The sequence below is a fragment of the Salvia splendens genome, chromosome 7 (assembly GCF_004379255.2).
Source record: "Salvia splendens isolate huo1 chromosome 7, SspV2, whole genome shotgun sequence".
Classification (NCBI taxonomy): Eukaryota; Viridiplantae; Streptophyta; class Magnoliopsida; order Lamiales; family Lamiaceae; genus Salvia; species Salvia splendens.
Genome location: NC_056038.1, coordinates 6,321,981 through 6,344,592, shown reverse-complemented (window position 1 = coordinate 6,344,592; position 22,612 = coordinate 6,321,981). Strand labels below are relative to the sequence as shown.

Below are 22,612 nucleotides of genomic sequence, written 5' to 3'. Positions count from 1 at the left end.
GGCCATAAAAACGGCTCACAGATATGTTCCGAAGGAGGCGCCAAGACCACATCTTTCTCTGGCACTCTCGGGGGCTTCTGGGCCCTCCCCTTCCCCTTTGCCGAAGTCGACTCCGGCTTCTTCGGATCCGAAGAGGTTTTTTGCCTTTTCGGAGTCCTCTCGGCATCAGACGCCGAGCTGGTCGTTTTCGGCCTCTCCGGCTCCTTGGACTCCGAAGATTTTCGGGTAGCCTTACTCAGCATGTACACTGCCAAAAAGCAAGAAAGCAAAGTCAGGTTTTCTTCGTTAAAGCAGTAGAGCATAAAGATAAAGAGAAATCCTCACCCTCGGCCTCTTCGTCCGAAGACGAGATGTCGAACACGACGTCGCCCTTGACGAGCTCAGACTCCGGGTATTGTTTCCTAACTATGGGAATCTTGTTGAGCTCGCCATCGAGCTCGTCCAACGGTTCAGGCCGAGGGTGACGGATAACGGACTCCGGCCCTCTCCAGGGAAAACTAGGAGCCGCGGTCCTATCATAGTAGAAGAAGCGATTTTGCCACTTCGGCCACTTCGTTTTACAAAAGGCTCTAAAGGGCTGTAAAGGGATCAAGTAAAACCAAGACCCCTTCCTCTTAAATTGAAAGAATTTAAGGATCGCCTTCAAAGACAAATCCCTTCCTAACCTACGGAGTTCGGCAGCGAAGGCCGACAAGTGCCTCCAAGAGTTCGGAGTCACTTGGCCTAAAGGAAGCTGAAAAAAATCTAGTAAATCTATAAAGGCAGAAGGGAGGGGGAAACGAAGCCCGCATTCTAAGCAGGCCTCGTACACGGTGGCGTACCCCTCCGGCGGGGAGTCAGCCCTATGATCACCGTCAGGTACCACCGCCTTCCCCCCAGGAAAAAAGTATTTTTCGGGTAGGGATATCACAGTATCCTTACTCAAAATACTAGGGAAATACTCTACGGTCTTCTCCCCGGACTCTTTCCGGCCAGAAGACCCCTTATCCCCTTTCCTACCGCTACCCGACTCCGAAGAAGAAGAAGACATTTTTCTTACTTTTTGAAGATGAAGAAAGTCTGAAGAAGCTCTTGAAAGCGGAAGAAAATTTCTCGAAAAAGAGAGAGTATAGAAGACGCAACAGCAAAAGTGTTCAAATGAGGAAAAAGGAGCATACTTATCAGATTCGGGAAAGATTTCGAGATCGTTGCGCCGTTTCGAATCCCACCTTTTCAGGATTCAACGGCCGGATTTTACTGTCGCATTTAATGCAGGCACGCGCAAGGCACGTCCCCTGACGTCAGCCTCCCCCTTACCATTATCCAGAATGCCGAAGTGACTCACCTCGCCGAAGTGATTCACTTCGCTTTTCGGGGGGGTAGTGATGGGGTACGAACTAAACCCTAATGGCAAGCCCAATAACAGTGACGGCCCATCAGCCCAGAGCCCAAGAAAGAGTATCTGTTCGGCACCAAAGAGTTCGGACTCAGCCTACAGCTCGGTAAAAGCCGACCAGTCAAGCTCTCCTCTCAGATCGGCAAGAGCTGATCGGTAAAGTCCAGCAGTTCGGTCTCAGCATTCGACCGAACTAGGAGTTAGTGGACTCATGAAAGGCCTCCACGACCTCCGCTATACCCACGATCTATTTAGTGGTACGAAGCAGTTATTGAGCAGTTATTGCTCACCCACGATCTTGTTAGTGGGGCTGCAAACCACGACCTTAGTTCAATGTATAAATAGAACTTAGATCAGATAGAAAAGGGTTAAGCTCTCTAGAGATAAAATCATATAGCAAGTCTGTGTTGTAAGCTGTAATCCCAGATCAAGCAATACAATCTTGCCCTCCCTTCTTCCCGTGGACGTAGATTTACCTCAGTAAATCGAACCACGTAAATTCTGTGTCATAATCTTCATTCTCTACCAGCATTTATTAACATCAGAAATTCGCGGAACCATCATAGGAGTATTATTTACTGATTCTAATATTCCATGCTTGTTATAAAGAACAGCGGGAAAGAGGTGAAAATTTCTTGCTTTCAGTTTGTTGTTTAGCGCTCTTATATATCCTTAGTCTTGCTTGATTTGTGGTTTTAATGCGTTGTGTGACCTATTTATAAACTAACACTAAACAATGATAAAACATTTTATGCCAATATGAAATCATGAAATAAAAAATTGTACTCCACATAGGTAATTGACGGTATCAAAATATAACGGAATGTAGTAGAATAAAATATAAATGAAACTTTGTACAATATCATTTATGTAAATTTCAATTTGGAACAATATAAAATAAATAATGTAAAAGTAAAAAAACCCCAGATAGTGACATGTTCACTTAATTCTGTCTATTAAACTAGATCAAGTCGCCAAAGATGAAACAAAGTTGAATTAATAAAATGTTTTCCTCCATTCAATCAATAGATCGCCGATTTAGCATTATTATAGTAGTAGAAGAAGACTGGACCCACGTTGGCCTCAAGCGTGAAAAGTCAATTTTCCAAAATCAAATATGCGATTAGATATATTTTTATGATATTATCAAATATTTATTATACATTAATTAGGGATCATATGTTGAGATGATTTTAAACAATAATAGTACTAATATGAAGGCAATATTTTTCCAAAAAAGCGAATAAGTAGAGAATGACATTGAGCATCTAGTGGGTGCAATAAAGGGCAATACCAGGCCAATGGTAGCGAAGTGCGTGGGACCACTTATCAGGTCATGCCACGTGGAAGTTTGCCTGGTGCATTTAGTGATGTGGCAAGTGGGGGTGGGTCCCATGCCAACGAGATTGTAAATTTTAGGAACTTGCAAAGCAAGAATATTAAATAGGTGGCCTCTTTGTGTGTGTTTGTCTCCCGTCCCATTTTTTTTTGTCAATTATTCGGATTTAATCATATATTTGTAATTATTTGTAGGAGTCTCACACTAATAATACATTTGTTAGAGTTATATGGTTTAAACTAGAATTCGTATAATTCAAATAATCTATCTTTCTCTCCTAAATTCAACTATAAAGTTTCTAGCCTAAATATGTCCAAATCAAATAGGAATACCACACCATTGATAAATCAGACATGAAATATGATAAATAAATAGAGAAAATATTAAGAGAGAGACAAGGTCATATGGCTTTCTATCCATCCATCCATTTATTTATCTATATCCACTACGATTCATGTGCACTCATTAATCAATTTGAGTGAAATCTAAAGCAAATGATGAAAAAAGAGAGAACCCATCTTAAAGGAAAGGAGCTTAAAAAAATTGGGATTAAAAAAATTGAGAGAGAAAAAGAAAAGGGCTTGATTCTTGTGGTTTACGTCTTGGGGAATACTTCTTTTCTTCAACCCTCATCAATATGCTAGTAGTATATTTTTTTTAGATTTTACTATGTGACAATGTATTTTGCTTGTTTCATTTATGATTTACAGAGTATTTTAAAAAATTATAGTAATAAACAAAGTGGATATTATGATGCTTCAATTTGGATATTCTATTAATTTTTTCAATTTATCTGTTGCGGTATGAGATGTATGGCACCTCTGGATCTATGATATATGCTGAATTCACAAAATTGTGTCAATACCATTCAACTTTTGGAAAACTAAAGAGAAGACTGCTCTCATTTTTCATGATTAATAACTAACTATCTCTGTTGATGTAATTCAGATATACTCTCATAAACTGAATTTCTAATTCATTATTCTTTTGGGAATAAATTGCTTAATAGAGGAGTCAATTTAATCTAACATCCAATTGTTGAGGTGATCGAAGAAGAGGAAGACATAAAATTGAGAAAACGACTAATCTCCTAATTATATGCAAGTTTGGGAGTAAATCGTCGTTTAAATAAAGTCAAGGCAAATTTATTGTTTTGCATGACATTTATGGATCTTAAATATTTATAAGATTGTTTTATAAGTAAATATGAAGTTTATTTTCGCTAATTAATTTGTTAGCTAAGTCTGATATATTTACAATTGGATTTGGAATAATTTATTGAATCAATTTTTCCTTAATAAACAATCTCAACTAGCCGATATGGCCAACTATCAAACCAAATACATGCATGTATAATTAAGAGATTTAGCTAACTAATTATGCATATTAGTGTGTTTGTGTTTGTGTGTGACCATTACGCCATCTCTTCACCACATTATGCAAAAAGGAAATTGTTTATTGATTGATAGGCATAATTTATTAGAATGTACAGTATTCCCTTAAAATAAGATTAAATATCCCAAGTTCTGATAGCAGAAGTCAAATTCAGACGATTATTAATTTTGACTTGATATTTCCAAATTATTGCAAGATCCATGCCATGATATCACGCGTTGAGAATTAAGATAGAAAAAAAATATTATCCTACTATTCCACGTTTCTTTTTTGAGTGGTGAAAATGTCAAATGTCCATAGATTAATCTATATTAACCAAATTTGATCGAAACAAAATTAAACCATACATAGTTCAAAAGGTATTATTAATCTCGACTTAATTACGAATCTAGGTACAATTATTGAACTAGTGGTACAATTTTTCAATACTTGAATGATATTATTACAAAATACTAATATACTGTCACCGTGAAATAACTAAGTAAATATACTCATTCTCAGTAATCAGTTCGAAAAGTGTAACAAATTTTTTATCCAAAGCTCAATTTAATAGTACTACACTAGTTTGCGTAGTCGCATCATATTATTTGAATTATTTTTTTACATAAAGTTATACTCCTTCCGTCCCCGATTAATTATCACTCTTTTCCATTTCGATCTGTCCCTCAATAATTGTCCAACTTCATTCTTACCATAAATGATAAGTAGGTCACACATTACACTAACTCACTTCACTCACATTTTATTATAAAATCAATATTAAAATGTGAGTCCCACATTTCACTAATTTTTTCAACCAACTTTTCTTTACATTTCTTAAAACTCGTGTCGGGTTAAAGAGTGACAATTAATCGGGAACGGAGGGAGTAATTAATAATAAGTGACTCAAGTAATATAAAAATAATGAAATAATGTAAAATGAGGATACGGATTCATGTAATGGAGGGAGTATTAACATAAACTCCATAAAATTAAGTGGATATATGCATTATTAAGCCCCCTTGGTTAGAAAAAAAATGCGAATTAAAGGTACATAACCTTTTTATTAAAATACTATTCTTCAATAATTGATAAGCAAAGAAACAAAATGAAAATATTGTAGTTCCTTGGAACTGTACGATATAGGAGTATTTGCAAACCAATTTAATTTTAAATGATCCTACTAACAAACTAAATAATCTCCAAATTTGGAATATTGACCTACAATTATGTCAACCCCGAATGTTGTTTCATTACATACAAATCGAGTAACAATTTAAAATAATTGTCGGTTAGCATTAATTTTTGTCTAATTATCAAAAGATTTGAAAATATAGAATAGTATTAATTAAAATTTTAAACCCTATTGCAATCGCATACAAACAATGTTTTTGTAACGGCAAAAGGATATGATTAGAAATAGCGAGAAAATTAATAGAGTAAGTAAGAAAATGAATATAACTGGAAGACAAGTAAATATAAGTAGAAAAAAATGAATATAAATAGATACAGCGCATAGAGTATAAGCAAGCAATATAGGTTTCTCACTCTAAAACTAAAAGGTGGGAAAGAGAGAATCTGGTCGCCAGGCCAGCGATGAAATAGAGGGATCAAGCTTTCTCTCTGGTCAAAGCTGGCATTTCTTGTTAAAAACCCTTCTTCTCCTCTCTCTCTCTCGAATACAAATCGCCTCTCCTCCCGTGAGAGGTATGTACACTACTCCATGTTTCTCACTCACATTTGAACAAGGAGAGAGTTTTTAATGGTTGATTATTGCAATCCATCCATGGCTGTCGCATCTCCGTCTCTCGCCGGCGGAGAGAGGAAGCATTGGTGGCTCACCAACAAAAAGGTGCTGTAAATTTGATTGATTTATTTATTGTTGATGATTTTGTGGTGGAGATATTGATTATGAGTGATGTATTGCAGATGGTGGATAGATACGTGAGGGAAGCCAGGATGTTGATTGCGACGCAGGAGCAGAGCGAGATTGCGGCGGCGCTGGGGCTCCTGGAGGCGGCGCTGGCGGTGGCGCCGCGCATGGAGGTTGCGCTCGAGCTGAAGGCGCGGTGTTTGCTGCATCTCCGGCGGTTCAAGGAGGTGGCGGATATGCTGCAGGATTATATCCCGAGCTTGAAGATAGTCTCCTCTGATGATTCGTCGTCGAGCGCTTCGTCGGATAACTCGTCGACTCAGCTATCGAGAGAGCGAGTCAAGCTCCTCTCCTCCAGCGGCGACTCACTGAGTGGGGACGAGCCTGCGTTCAGGTGCTTCTCCGTCTCCGATTTGAGGAAGAAAGTGATGGCTGGGCTCTGTAAAAACGTCGAGAAGGAAGGGCAATGGAGGTAAATTCCTTAATCCTCCGTCTGTTTCTCTCCGATTTGTTTATTGTTGAGTAATTAAGTTTGGAAGCTTGAATTTTACGCGAAGCGAGCTGTTTGCAATTAATGATGCTTGACCTAATCCACTCGTTATTAATTCGTTTTGATCCTATTCGAAAATTCAAATTCGTCTGTTTCTATGCCCAGAATTTTCACCAACGATGATCTGTCTTCACCAGATTTAATTAATCACCAGATTTGTTGAATTGACTCTGTTATCTAACGCATTTCATCGAACAGGTACTCGATATTGGGGCAAGCATGCTGCCATCTCGGCTTGATGGAGGAGGCAATGGTACTCCTCCAGACCGGAAAGCGCCTCGCCACCGCCGTATTCCGCCGCGAGAGCATCTCTCTCTCCGACGACATCTTCTCCTTCAACAAGTTCCCGCGCTCCGGCGAGAATCTGATCAGCAACCAGCCCCAAACCCCGCCGAAGACCGAGTCAGAGAGCATCTCCCACCTCCTCTGCCACATCAAACTCCTCATCCGTCGCAAGGCCGCCGCGATCGCCGCCCTCGACGCCGGCCTCTACGCAGAGGCCATCCGGCACTTCTCCAAAATCCTCGACGGCCGCCGCGGCGCACCCCAGGGGTTCCTCTCGGATTGCTACGTCCACCGCGCCACCGCCTTCCAGTCCGCCGGCCGGATCGCTGAGGCGATCGCCGACTGCAATCGCGCCCTCGCCCTCGAAACCTCGTGCATCGACGCCCTCACCGTACGAGCCGGCTTGTTCGAGACCATCCGATGCTTGCCCGATAGCCTCCATGATCTGGAGCATTTGAAACTGCTCTACAACTCAATTCTCCGGGACCGGAAACTGCCCGGCTCCGTTTGGAAGCGGCAGAGCGTTCAATACAGAGAAATTCCCGGCAAATTGTGCTCCTTAGCAGCCAAAATTCAACAGCTGAAGCAGAGACTTGCCTCCGGGGAAACCGGCAACGTAGATTACTACGCATTGATTGGACTGAGAAGAGGCTGTTCGAGATCAGAGCTTGAGAGAGCTCATCTCCTGCTCACGCTCAAACACAAGCCGGATAAATCGTCTAGTTTCATCGAGAGGTGCGAGTTTGCGGATGAGAAAGACGTCGATTCTGTCCGTGATCGGGCCAAAATGTCCTCGTTGTTGCTGTATAGATTGGTGCAGAGGGGATACACCAGTGTGATGTCGATCATTTTGGATGAGGAGGCAGCTGAGAAGCAAAGGAAGAAGGGGGCCGCAGCAGTTCAGCATCCGGCCCCGCCTCCGCCTGAGAGGGTGGCGATGCCGGTGGCGGTTGGGGTGGAAAGCAAGGCCTTCAAAACTCCACCACCATCAGTTTTTCAAGGCGTTTTCTGCAGGGATATCGGTGTCGTCGGTAATCTGCTGGCGCAGGCCGGTTTCAACCGTCCAATTCCGGTGAAATACGAAGCTTTGAGCTGTTGATTTACAAGAAGTTGAATAATCAAGGTGGTTTTGAAATGTTAATAGGACGGCGGGAGAAATCTGATTCTGGTAGCAATGTACAAATCGTTAAACCTCTAGTACTACCCTCCCAGGATAAAATTTTTGTTACTAGTTCCATCCTTTTTTTAAAAAAATCATTTTCATTTGTACAGTGTTACTGTATTGCTTTGCATTCTGGGCTTTTGGCTGATATCTCATGTCCTGTGTGAATGCACTATTCATCACTTTAAAAATGAATGCCAGCCTTATCCAACACAACTCCCCATTACATTACCCTCACATTCCACGAGGATTTCATTGCATGAAACCTCTTTGCATCAATGTCTAGATCTTGGGTTTAATGGCATATACTAGTAGAAAAGACACATTGTCATGAATCCACTTTAAATCCACAAATTATTACTCCATAATCTTCTCTTGTTTATTGCCAATCATCAGTTGCCACAAAGTTCTGAATAAGTTAAAATTTATAACCTCCGTACATCAAGAAACAAAGAAATCAATTTTTTGGCCTTGGAACTAGGAAGTACAGTTTCATATAGGGCTGACAATTTTCGACACGACACAATAATATGATACGAATCCGCATGAAATTATTGGGTTGGGGTCAAGTCTTATTGGATCCGTGTCTTTATCGGGTTAACCCATTAAGAACCCGATAATTTCGGGTTGGGTTCGGGTCGGACGCGGGTCGGATACAGGTAACCCATTAAGAAATAATATTATTATTTTTATTATTATTTAAAATATATATATTACTTTAATTTTTAAATTTCTTATAAATTAGGTTTAAATAGTATAAAACGAATTTTAATTGTGTAAATTAGGTTAAAAATAAAGGTTTAATCGTTTAATATTAGGTTCTAATCGTGTAATATCAGGTTCGGGTTGTTATCGTGTCGTGTCAACCCATATTATATCGTGTCGATAACGGGTTCGTGTCGGGTGCGGGTCGTGTTCGAATTTGAAGGTAGCAGGTCGGGTTCGTGTTCGGATTTACAGTTTTCTTAACAGGTCGGGTTCAGGTTAGGCCTTATTGGGTTGGGTCATTATCAGGTTAACCCGATAACGACCCAATCCGCACGATTTGCCAGCCCTAGTTTCTGGCATACTAGCAATATACTTTCAATTCACCAAAATATAAAGTAATCAAACTTCCCCATCGTCATGCATTGTACATTATTATTTGTGCCCGTAATGTAAGACAATTTAAAATCTCCAAACAATAAAATGAAAAATATTTTTTTTTTCGTTCCAAGTTGAGATGTATTCATTTGCAATCGAGTAATTTAACTTTTTGGCCAAATTCAACACATTTAATCTCTAGTTATTACTATTACTAGTACATAGACATGTCCACGATTCGTAAACCAACAGTTCCAGTTCGGAACTGCTGGTTCCGATTTCGAGAAATGTGGAACCGGAACCGAACTGTGAGGCTATTTCACGGTTTCGGTTCGAAAACCGGCGGTTTCAGTTCCGGTTCCGAACCGCCGGTTTTCTGGCTGGTTTTTACGGTTTTTTATGGTTTCGAACCGCCGGTTTCCGGTGGTTTTTCGCGGTTCCGGCTAGATTTCACGGTTTTCCGACGGTTTTTCACTGTTCCAGTTTGAAACCGTCTAGAACTGGCGGTTTCGGTTCAAAATATGGCGGTTTCGGTTCAAGAAAAAAGTCACGGTTCCGGTTAACCGCCGGAACCGAAAACCTTGGGCATCTCTACTATTACATATTCCCTCCATTCTATAAAAATAGACTCAGTTTCCTTTTTGTTTTGTTATTAGTCTATACTACTCCCTCCGTCCCACAATAAGAGTCACACTTCATTTTTACCATAAATAATAAGTAGGTCACACATTTCACTAACTTACTTCACTCACATTTTATTATAAAACCAATATAAAAAAGTGGTTGTGGGTCTCATATTTCACTAACTTTCCAACCTACTATTCTTTATAGTATTTCTTAAAACTCATGCGACATAGAGAGTATCTATTAATAAAAACTTTTTCTTGTTATTTTTTACTTCTTTATTATTATGGGCCCCAACACCCACTATATTCTCTCTAGTCTCCATTTGAATTCTCATTTTTTACCAACACCAGTTTTTAATAAATTGTTTGAATTTTTAAATGAAAGTGGCGGAAATGGTTAGTGGAATGGGCATTCACTTTTATATATTGTATTGATTGTATAATAAAATGTGAGTCAGTGAAATATGGTGTTCACTTGTCAAAAATAATAAAAGTAAAATGAAATTTCTAATGGAAACAAGACAAAAATAAAGAAACGAGACTTTTAATGGAGACCGGAGGAAGTACTATTTAATTTTTTTTCTTTTTTCTTATTTTCCAATTACAAATTTATGTGTTTTTAAAAAATAGTTTATTTTTATGGAACTAGCAGTGTAATTAAAATTGCTCAAGCTACCTATGAATCAGTTTGACTATGTTGGTGAGACATTTGGCTATGGATAATGTACTGTGGAAAGTGGCTTATCAGCACTCAATACAAGAAAATGCAGATATTTATAATTATTTAATTACAGTAACTTTTATTGATCGTAATTACTTACCCCACCTACCCATTTCAAAGGTAAATTATGACACACTGCCACCGGTACGGCCTTTCTCGTCTTTTTCGTGCTTTTGGTAAAAAATTTACATAAAGAAAACTTTACTGCTATCAAGGTAAAAAGTAAAAACTTTATTGATTCAAGCATGCGTCACTCTGCTCTGATATTTCTCATAATTTTTTTACATCACACAAATACAACAACAGATAATCATCAAAAAGGTTTATTGGATCTATTATTGTGTTTGTTCTCCCATGTGACACATCTTTATTCATATTCAATATTAATACCAATCAATAATCTAGCTACATATACTTTAATTATGCCACTAAAAGTTGTGGGGAGTAGTATTTGTTAAAAAATATAACCCTCCCATGATTTTTTTTATATCAGACTCATTTCATAAACATTAAAACATACATGCAGCCATGCACACATATACATTAAATTTGATATACACTAGATTTGGTTTTTCTATATACCAATGATAAAATTTTTTAAAACAGCATCACATCAGATTTGAACCCGAGACACTTGCCCACATTATTAACCTATAACCACTCTATCACTACAACACCAATTTACACACAATATGAGAAAATAGGTGTTTTTTTTACACACATATACATCGGAGTTCGTGATACATTTGGCAAGCTAAGTAGCCCTTCCCAACCCTCGTGGCTCGTGAACTAGCCTCACTCCAGCCGGATTCGGTCTCGTGAACTAGCCTTGGTCAGGCTCGTAGACCAGCCACCCTCCGACGGGTTCTGCCCGTAGACCAACGCTGTCCCGGACGGGTCAAGGCTCATCATCTTGCCAAGCCCCAAGGCAACAAGCCTTGTAAAGGCCCACAGGGGAAATTAATCCCAGGTTGCACCATCCAGGATTTGAACTCAAGACCTCCTGGATGGGCGGTATACTTGCCTCCCTTCTCAACCAGTTGAGCTAGGAGTCATGGATAATATGAGAAAATAGGTTGAGGTATGGTCAATTCCTCAAAAGTACTGAATGCTCTAAGAGCATCCACGGATGAGGGTCCAGACCCACTTTTACTCTCTGCTCTTAGGCAAGAGCACAACACCCACATCTGTGCTCTTCCGCGGGGATATGCTCAAGGGTCTCACCATTCTATTATTCAATTTAAATAAAAACATTTCCACAATATTAAAATGCATTAAAAATAACCGGAATAATATTACAAATTAAAAAAAATTAAAATTACATAATTAAAATCCTAAAAATTAAAATTTTCTTCATTAAAGTCTTAAAAATTAAAAATTACATAATTTAAATCCTAAAAATTAAAAATTACACAATTAAATTCATAAAGTTAAAAAAACCCACTACTCGTAGCCGAATTTCGTCCAAATGGATGATGAATATGTGTATTTATAGATGATTTTGGGATTTTTTTTAAAATTTTCAAAAAAAATTTCAAAAAAATGGTAATAAAATCTGTATATTTTTGGGAATCCAAATTTTTTTAATGAAATTTTTGGTATTATTTTCAATTTAAAAAAAAATGCCAACGGCCAATAGAAACGCGTCACGTCGCCCTGCTCGCTGGCACGGACATGCTCTTAGCTAAGAGCAGCGCCGTGCCAGCGGCAAGAGCGCAGCGGCGGAGAGCGGTGCCATGCCGCTGGCACGGACGGACGGACAACGGGGTGCTCTCTGCAGTGAATGCTCTAAGCCTTGGGTTTGTTTCCAAGCAAAATTGCAATTTTTCATGAACACAATAAATTACCAAAAAAATTAAGTCAAAAGCACAAGTGACATGGGAAGCAACAAATCTCAAAATCAATGGCGTACAAATATTCTCTCAATCTTTGGCTTTTTGTGTGTTTTTTTGGTAGAGTGTGATGACTTTGTAATGCTAAATTTCAAGTTTTTTCCTCATCTATCTTACCAATATAATTCCACTATATATACTAATACTAATATTAGTATATTTGTGGCTTTACTTGGAAGTGAAATTTCATCAGTTATATTTGAATTTTTAAATTCTTTTCTTTTCATTTTATTCCAAGAATTGATTTCTTCACTTCCACACTAATCGGCAAAACAATGATTCCCCACTGCCCAACAATGTGGTGTTAGTGAGAATAATCCGAAGATAGCCATCTTACCTGGTCCCCATTTCAAAACCATGTGAAATAAAGTTTAGACTACTTAGAAATTTTATTTATATATTTCAATAATTTAGGTCTTTTAAAATTTTTGTTCGACTATTATTAATATAATTATATTCCTGATATATACCAATTATGTTCTGCTTTACATGCCATCAATAATTAAGATTAAAGTAGAAATACATGAAAAGTAAAGCAAGGTATAAAATAAAAAGAGCAAAAATAACATGATTCAATAATGAGAGAATATATTGATGCTTGTAGTGTAGAGTTTGGATTGCAAAAAAAGAAAATAAAAGTGTGACAATAGTCACGTGCTGGCCAAAAAGGTGTACCTGCAATTTCATTCCTTCAAAAAAGAAAATACTTGCACAAAGTTATTATCACCAAGCAATAAATCCTTCTTAAATTTAAATTAAACTTCATATGATTATATGGAGATGATCGATTGTTAAAATGCACAAAGTGTGTATTAGTGAAATGATGTTTAAAATTCATGAAGTGGAGATATAATAGAAGTTAATCGATGTTTAATTTCCCACATTAAATTTTTGCTTCATTAATAAGAGTAATTTTTTTTCTCTTATTACTTGAATAAATACTAATCGCACTAACATAGTTAATTGCATCTGAGCATATCGAGGTATTTATAATATCAAACATTTTCTGACAAACTTTTTTATATGTTTGAGATGTTGGAATTCATATGAAGAAATATATCAGTACTGATGTGATATTGGAAAAAATTAAAAGTTAAAACTGTTAAATTAAAGTTGTTCACAATTTCAAAATTCCAAATTATTTTAATCAAAGCTTATAAAATAAATATTCTTACAAAAGGGTCGTGATCAATTAAGATTTTTATGGTTGTGACCAATTAAGATTTTTTAGCCTAATTGAGAATTGAGATGCATTATCAGCCATTCATTTTTATTAAATGAGTGGTCCAGAATTTGCCACATGGAAAATATTTTTAGATTAATTAATTATGAAATGGCAGAATGGTAATTTCATGGTACATTTTATTCAATAAATACTTTTTAAATTTTTTATTTTTTTAATTTTATTTATTTATTTTTTAAAATTTTAATATGTTTTTTAAAAAAATTGTCAATTACATATACAATTCATGTCAACTACACACTTATAATGCCAACTACATATACAATTCATGTCAACTACACACATATAATGTTAACTATAAGTTGTTGACATTTGATGTGCATACTATTGACGATAATACCCCCGAGTTGACATAATCTACTTGTAGTTGACATTTCAAAAATGTTGTGGATGAGTGGCTCAAAATGCATATCAATTCTCAATTAAGCTAAAAAATTTAAACCTAACATGACCTAGGAAAAACTTCTTGAATTTCTTTCATAGTGTATTACTAATTCTTTGTCACGTCTCATCCAGCGGGTGCGCTAAGATATTAAATCGGATTTTTATCTTATCGTGTTGTTTTTATCACATCCCAAAACAATTTCAATCTTGTTAGGGGTGTTCGGTTTGCAAGATTGTGTCCCAGATTAAATATGTAATGTGTTTGGTTCATGGGATTCAATCTCACAATTCAATCTTAGATGAATAATTATGGAATAATTAGTCATAGCTAACCCTCTATGACTAAAATAATCTAACACATCAATCCTAGATTGTATCTTCATATTATTTTATCTAGGAAACCGAACGCCACTAGTATATATTTTTTGTCATATCAAGACATGTATGAATTAATCGTGTCCAGTAAATTCTTAATAAAAACGTGAATGGTAAGCCATATTTTAATGTCAAAGCAAAAATGAAAATCAATTGATCTTACTCCTATCATATAAGTGATTGTGACAATTTATCTGACATGATTAAGATTACAAATCGGTTTAAATGTTTACATGTTTAGAATAAATCCACAAATTTAAAATAGTGCGATTAGCTAACCACAATATGCATATGATCAATCCGAGCAAAAAAGTACGTTCACATTAGACAAATTTGGCATTAAATGTTTAATTAAAGCATACGACTAAGACGATTAATTCATGGTTGCATATAGCTGTAAAATGTAATGAAATTAAGTAATACAGCTAACCCTACAAATCTATCTACCGTAGGTGTGGGTTTTAATTAAGAATAAAGCTAGGCGGCCACATTATGGCCAGCCATAAATTAATTAAATAACAAAAAAATTGATTTTTTTTTTCAAATTTTTGGTTTAATACTACTTGATTTTACTTTTATTTCATCTTCATTATATGTTGCTCAACATGTTAGTGTTGCTCTTTCGGAGTTTTTGCTCAACTTATTACTACTGTCATTTCTTGATTGTTGCTCAACGTATACAGTAATATTAATGTGTTTTACGTAATGGAATTCAAACATAAATATCAACTCACAAGTCCATTCACACACATATAAGTTCATATCGGTAATTCTAATTTTTTATACATATAAATGGACTAAATTAACTCTTTATGGTCGGTCACATTATGGTCATTTAGCATCACTCTTTAATTAATTTCATTGTGTGCTGTGCAGATAGATAGTGGAAGAAATATGCTTTTACATCTAAGTTTATTAAATTTTTAATTAAATATATATGTTATACTACAAGGTTTTGAAAGTCTACAGTTTGAAGGATTCAATGGATTTTCTGACGCACTGATTTTATATTCTTATTCTTTGAGTTTTAAACTACATTGGATTTGGCCTTGAAAAACCACAACATTGAATTTGATACTTATATAAATGTAACGATAATGCCATAAACAAAAGTTGACCAGTAAAAATGTTTTTTCCTTCTTTATATTCTTGAGGATAAAGAAAATATTTCTGTTCAATTTTTAGAGAGCTTAAGTAAACTGTAACAATTTTATTACTGCATAAATTAAAATTTTATAATTTCGAAGGTAGAATAAGACATGGATTGCGCAATAGAAGATTCCTTTCACAAGAAGAAAGTGTAGGATTTATAGGATTTGTAGCATCCAGATTTCGAATGTTTACCTTAAATAAATCTGGAATTTATTGAAAAAACAGACTTTTCAAGGTCCAAATTGATGATTTTCTATGTGCAAACTGACATAATGATATGCATAAAATAAACTGACATATGCATATTTAGCTAACCTTATTAGCACATGACATAAAACACAATTTGAATTTTGAATTGCTGTTTCCGTTGACTAAATTTCACCGCTCTTATTTTCCGAAGTAAAAAAATAAAAAAATACTAATAACCTAATTAATATAACGTCAAATGCAACATAATTTAGATGTATTTTTTCAGGGATGGTCGTTAGAAGGTCTATTTTCTAGGTAAATTTTTGTTTATTTAGAAGTCAGAATTCAATATATGGGGAAAATGAATCATATTCTTACCATATTTGTTTTTAAGAGAAATTTTAAATTTCTCCACTCTGAAAAATGAAAGTTTATTTATGTTACTTATTAAATACATGGAAATGGGCCAAAACTAAAGAAGGCCCATTATCACGATGTGAAACCATTTTACCCCAATTCAAATATTGGTCTATTTCCACTCAAAAGCAAGGAACATATCTATTTCTTTTATTTGCTTTGAACGACGCTCGTAACTCAAATTTACAAAGTGTCAAAAACTAACATAACAAACGTGATAAGTTTAAGGATTTTCATCTTTACTATTTGTGCGTAACATCATGCTAAGACTTGAGCAATGTTCAGCTATCTTTTGCTACTTCACAAGCCTTATGCCAAACGTTTAACCTTGCAAGAATTTCAAGATCACTAGGCATATCACTTCTTCGATTTCTTGGCTCGTTTCTTGGAACTCCGGCTGCTAGTTTTATGGCAGCAGTCATGGCAGAACCAGTCTTCCTCTGGCAGTCCATGTGGGTACCTACACCGCATCCATGGGTACCACTTTCATCACCACATATGAGCATCTCGTCTCCTCTGTCACGCGATCCACACCCTTGACACACTGTATCATCAACGCGATGCTCTTCCGGTGTTTTAGGGTGGTCCTCGACAGCCTCCACACGGTTAACTAGATTCTCGAGTGATCTCTTAGCCCAAGCATGAGTCTGATACTGCACGTGCTTATCGAGGGAATAGCCTCGCTTGCACACCAGATAGTCGGCTAGAATGCAGGGTATCTCGTGTCTGAGAAACTCTTGCACCCACATGTCAACACGGGGCATCCCTCCGCTAACAATGGCGAAATCAACCCTTGAATTTAGAAACCGCGTGTATGGAGGAGAGGTTGCTAGTATGGTCCCATCTCCAGCCTTTATAACGTGCTTCAAAGTATCCTGATTCGATGATTGTATACACATTATTCCAAAAATAGTTAAGATAAAAACAAAGGCAGACTTGAACAAGTGAGTAGCATACCAGTGGAGGAGCAATGCACTCGCCATATATGACTATACGCATTCCATAAAACGCTCCATGAACGGTTCTCTCCCTCAGAAGACGCCATTTCCGCGGAGCTTCTAAGTTGATTGATCCATCTTCCGTCAAGCATTTCTTTTGCCATTCATACGGCTCTTCAGGCAAAAGCCTTCCAGCCTCGGTGCTAGCAGTTAGATAATCAGTTTTGAGAATCCAACTGCAAAAATCGAGTTATGTAGATGCATCTAGTCAGGTACAGCTCAGTCACATACAACTATGAGAATAATGAGTTAACTAGAAATACCTTCCAGATGCTGCAGCTGCAAAGAACTTCTCAGTTCTTCGAATTAGATCTGGAACAATGAAATGTGTTGCTTGATATGACCAATTATGAGAGTCCCTGCACACTTTTCCTTTTAATCGCTTTATAACCTGCTGAAACTCCTTTCTTTGAAGCCTATGGCCGCTCAATATAAACCATGCAGGTTCGGCCTTGGTGGGTAGGTCCTTGGTATTGACCTTGTCGACTTTACTGCCATCTTTTAGAGGCTTTTTGGATTTATGAGTAGAATCTGAAGCTGCTCCTGTATCACAGCTTACGATTGGCTGCATAACAGGTTCATTTTCCTTCTCCACATCATGTGAACCTTTTAGTTTCTTAGATGGTCTTTTACTGGTTTTACCAGCTGACACAACCATTTCTCCTTTCTTTGAGACAGTCTTCTTCTTGTCTTGTTTGGCCTCCTCGGTAGGACCCTTCAATTTATTCATCTTGGATATAGCAAAAGGACGTTTCTTGCCCTCTGTTATTTTATTCTCTGCAACATCACCTCTTGATGTTGATTCTGGCAACTCTGCCAACTTTTTAGCTTCAGTGCTCTTCTTTACCCTTGATTTTGCTTCCTTCTTTTGTGTGGTTCTTTTGCTGGATTGCTTGCTTGTATGATGTTCTTCGACTTCTGCAGAATTCTTGCTCCCCATGTCAAACTCATTTGGCCCTTTGCATTCTGGAGCTTCAGTTTCATCGCCTACAGGTACATCTGCATTGCGGTTTGAAGAGACGGTGTCAAATTTCTCAGCAAGAGAAGCATTTTTTGTGTGCTCCATTCAAATGACCTGCGGACTTACTCTGCAACACGGCAGAAAGCAGCCCTTTATATTTTGAAGTTCTCTCTTTACATGAAGTTGGTTTGGAACCCAATGACTTCCTGGCAAGCATCTTTTTCTTAGGGGATTTTGACTTGGTGCCACTATTATCTACCTTTGAAGAGTTCAAATCAGTGTGATCATCCAGTTTCTCTACCGTAGAGCTTGAACCCGGAAATGGAGGTCTAACATCCGGTGGATCACTTTGATGTATATCTTCTTCCCTAGTGCAAGATTTGTTCCTGCTCGCAGAAAGGTCCTTCACATCAGAATCAGGCAATCTCCGCTTTTTGGGTCTTCCTCTAGAATATGTGGGAGGAGATATATCAACAGCTGACTGACGTGAACCATGGATCGGTGTTCCAGAAACCAGTATTTCTGTAGCTTTTGTATCCAATACAGTCCCCACTAATGTCTCCTGAGAACGGCTTAGTTTTGTTGATTTGGACTTACTGCGAAACAGTCGATTTCTTCCTACCAGGCAAACTGCTCGTCTGTTCCTTGTTAGGGTGCACTGAGACTCCCTCCAAAGGAGTCTTTATCAAACCAGATTCAGTTGTATCTCCATCCCTCTCAGACAGCATGTTAAGAACACCACCAACTTCTTCCCGCATACAACTAGTAACGTTTGTGGGGGAAACATCAGCACCTACTTGATGTGTACCATGAACTGAAGATCCAGAAACCAGCATTTCCATTGGTTTTGCATCCAATCCACTTCCCATTAATATCTTTGAAGACCGGGTTCGCTTTGTTGATTTTGAACCACTGCGTGGAACGTTCATCTTTTTCGTACCAGACAAACTGCTTGGTTGTTCCTCATCATGGTACAACAAGGCTCCCTTTAACAAAGTCTGTATTTCAGTAGATTCAGTTCCATCTTCAATGTTTTCTGATGGACGGACAAAAGCGCCACCAACTTCTTCTCTCAAACAGCCAGATCGGGTAGTTGGAGAACGGCTTAGCCTTCTTGATTTTGAACCTCTACGTGAAATAGTCATTTTCTTCGTACGAGGCAAACCGCCGGTTTGTTCCTCATCAAGGTGCGACAAAGCTCCCTTTAAAGGAGTGTTTAAACCAGTAGATCAAGTTCCATCTTGAATTATCTCTGATGGCATGGCAAAACCATCAGTAATTTCTTCTCTCAAATAGCTAGCACCTTCAACGGAGACATATCACAGGGTATTCGGCATGAACCATCAACTGAAGATCTAGAAACCGGCATTTCTGTCGGTTTTGTAGCCAATCCACTTCTGATTAATGTTTTTGGGGAATGGCTTAAAACTGGTGATCTCGGACTACCACGGGGAACAGTTGGGTTGTTTGTACGGTGTGATCCAACAGTTTTCCCCTCATTAGGGAGCAAGAAGCTTCCCTTCAATGTTGATCTGATACCATGAGAATCTGTCTCATCCAGATCTCTCTCCATTGATATGTCAAAACCTCCACAAAGCCCAGTTTTACTTGCAGTTGACAAAGGGCTGCCTGAAATACTTTCAATTCTTTCAGACCTCAGAGGGAGACTGGCCTTCGTACTCTTGGTACTTAATTTGGACAATCCATCATTCACAGATTTCCTAGCACTTCCAGATGCTGAAGCTATCACATGCTCAATGTTTTCAGAGTTTGTTGTGCCATTGCGTACATTTGATGGCACCCCGTAGAACATTTTAGCAGGACTTCTGGCACAAGAAGTGTTTGAAGTATCGATATCCTCACAATGAGTATCACGAGATAATGATGCATTTTCAAAGTCGGCCTCTTTTCTGGGAATTGACTGGGTTTTGCCGGTATTCACTTTTCTAGGAGTTGAGTTGGTTTTGCTGGTATTTCCAACATTTGCAAAACTTTCACATGCAGTCACATAACCACTGGTTCTTGAACCCCCCTGCTGTTCAGGTGACTGGAAATTTCTATTCTCAACTAGTGCACTGTGAGGACTGAAGATGCTTTTCTTCTTCAGATCAACTGAGGCCATGTCTTCTGTCTCTTCTTCGGAATCTTTAGCTTGAGCCTCCATCATCAACTCAAACCCACTGTGTCAGAGGTACACCTTATGAACTTATTAACTCAGGATATGCGAAATGTCGAAGTAAACTAAATCATCTTCAACTAAAAAAGAAGAAGAAAGAAGAGACTAATTCATCTTAAATCTGGAGAACTCCATCAGAAGCAATGGTAATCAAACACTAAAAGTAATGCACTATTATGTTGAGAGTGAAAGCATAGAACCTTGCATCGTCAGGACCTCACCTTTTAGCATAATCAGCTTCTGGAAGTAGCTTCCAGGCCTTCAGATTGTAAACATGCACAAGCAAAATAATAGATCAACTTGACAGACTGCTGAAATTTATAATTCTATAATAAATCCAATATCCCATCCTTATTATACTTTTGGATTAGTTATAATCAAATTTGGAAATACCTATCTTCTAGCCAATGATGGTTAACTAGCTTTATCGTCTTCATCTTCTTGGCAAGCTCATATTTCTCCCCTGTTAAAGAATAGAATATTTTTTTGGTGCATATCGAAATCACAAAAATACCTATAATGCAAATAGATACTACATAAGAATGTAGATAACATTTACAAACTTTCTGGGACAAATTACAAACATTGAAGCATTTAAAGATTAATTTAGTGCAAACTTGAAGTACTGAGCGGTGTTCTTGATGCAACAAAATCAAATGAAGAACCATGCTGACGCCATCATGATCAATTTAACGGAACAACAACATACAGCAAAGACTTTTGGAAAGGACAGTGTGCTGGGACTCCAAACTTCTGCTTTCATAGATTGTCAAACAGTTTTCATCATTATATACATGATTTACTAAATACCAACTACAAAAGAGTTGTGTGCTAACAAATATCTGTGCTACAGAGAAAGAGTGGTTCCATACATTCACATACAACGAAGTGGATATTACGGTTGACACCAGTGTGTTGAGCAACAAATTAAAAATACATCACAGAACTCACCCTCAAACTTGTAACATATCAGATGAGTAACCTTGGTAGCCAGCAATGGCTTTGTAAAAGTGGCACCCATCAAGGCAACCATATTCTATGCAAGAAACAAGTTTATGATAAAATGAGATGACACAATGTTACTGGAATTTAAATGAGCAGTGAACTCTTGTGTTTAGGTACAAAAAGCAGAAGAGATTAAGTAAAATGTCAGAACCATGACATCATCTCGATCCTGTCTTAGATATCCAGTCAGGCACATAACCAGGGACTTAGCGGCTGGAATCCCACTCGGATCTCTTACTGGCCAATACATGACCTGTGAGGAATCAGAATACAAAATTAAAATAGAAAAGCTGAAAGTGTTCGAGATATATCATCTTCGACAATCTCTAGACTTAAAAGTACAGAACAATACACGCGGGAACCAATACACTTGAACATCAATAGAACGAGAAATAGTGCAGTTAAGCGTTGCAACTTAACACTTTAAAATTCAATAGACAACAAAATAGAATTATGATGTACACAAGAAACTTACAGAAGTAGGATCAACAAGCATCCCCCATCAAAACAGTGATCTACCCATTTTCCAATCACCAATATCTTGCCATCTCTTCGCGCAGCAGCACATATGGGATCATCCTACACCACAGGCAAACAACAGCAATTATGCAACTATTTCCATACAATTAGAGCTAGTGGAATCAAAATCGATTGGATTAGTGCTATTCTCTTCCATAATGAATGAAAGCATATCCATTTCGTAAATAAAGCTTCAAGCAAACGCTGATTAACACAATAGTATTAAATATCAAAGTCTCAATTTTCGTCATACATTAAACTGAAAACAATACCCAAATTCTGAAGAGGCGAAACTCACATAAAGAAGATTATCGACGATCACGTGATTACAATCTGGACCATAATTCACAGTATCAACCGCCCCTCCTTCTAAAAGCTTCGCCCGCACCTAAAAAAAAGGAGTTCCAGGTAAAAGTAAAAGCTCCGTTCTTTCAACTGAGACCACAAAAATAACTCCAAACAGAAAAATCCGTTGAAATGATACCTCGTCTTCTCTAACTGAATCGAACCCGAAGAGAACGAATCGAATTCCGACAAATGCTTTGGAGGGATCATTGTATGCTGAAATTTGCTTGCTTGCCAGCATTGTGCTTCAAACTGTCTCCAATTGCACGCACTTCAAGGGCAAAATCAGACTTGAATTATTTGGATGGTAGAAATAAGGAGTGGAAATAGTGATTTTGGGGAATGGAAGTGTAGTTAATTGGCTGAAGCTTGTCGAGGAAGAAGGCGAGGGAAGGGCAAAATAGGGAATTCCGAAATGAATGAACCAGTCATTTTTAAGTTTGAGTTTGGTGGTGGCGGGAGCGCAAAAGCCTAGGCGGTATAATTAACTAATCATCATCAATTGGGCTTTAAAAGTTAAGAATTCCTCCGAATATTGGGCTTCAAGCCCAATATATCTAACCCGTTT

At 37.6% G+C, this 22,612-nt stretch overlaps 1 protein-coding gene and 1 pseudogene across 1 annotated transcript; one reads left to right on the top strand and one right to left on the bottom strand.

Moving 5' to 3' along the window:
* The first annotated feature begins 5,618 nt into the window (after window positions 1-5,618).
* LOC121741910 lies at window positions 5,619-8,106 on the top strand. The gene is made up of 3 exons (XM_042134863.1): window positions 5,619-5,940; window positions 6,018-6,433; window positions 6,710-8,106. Exons 1-3 carry the CDS (start codon window positions 5,851-5,853, stop codon window positions 7,893-7,895), a joined length of 1,692 nt encoding a protein of 563 aa, XP_041990797.1. The 5' UTR covers window positions 5,619-5,850; the 3' UTR covers window positions 7,896-8,106.
* Window positions 8,107-16,178: 8,072 nt separating this feature from the next.
* On the bottom strand, window positions 16,179-22,477 carry LOC121810315 (annotated as a pseudogene).
* Window positions 22,478-22,612: the final 135 nt, after the last annotated feature.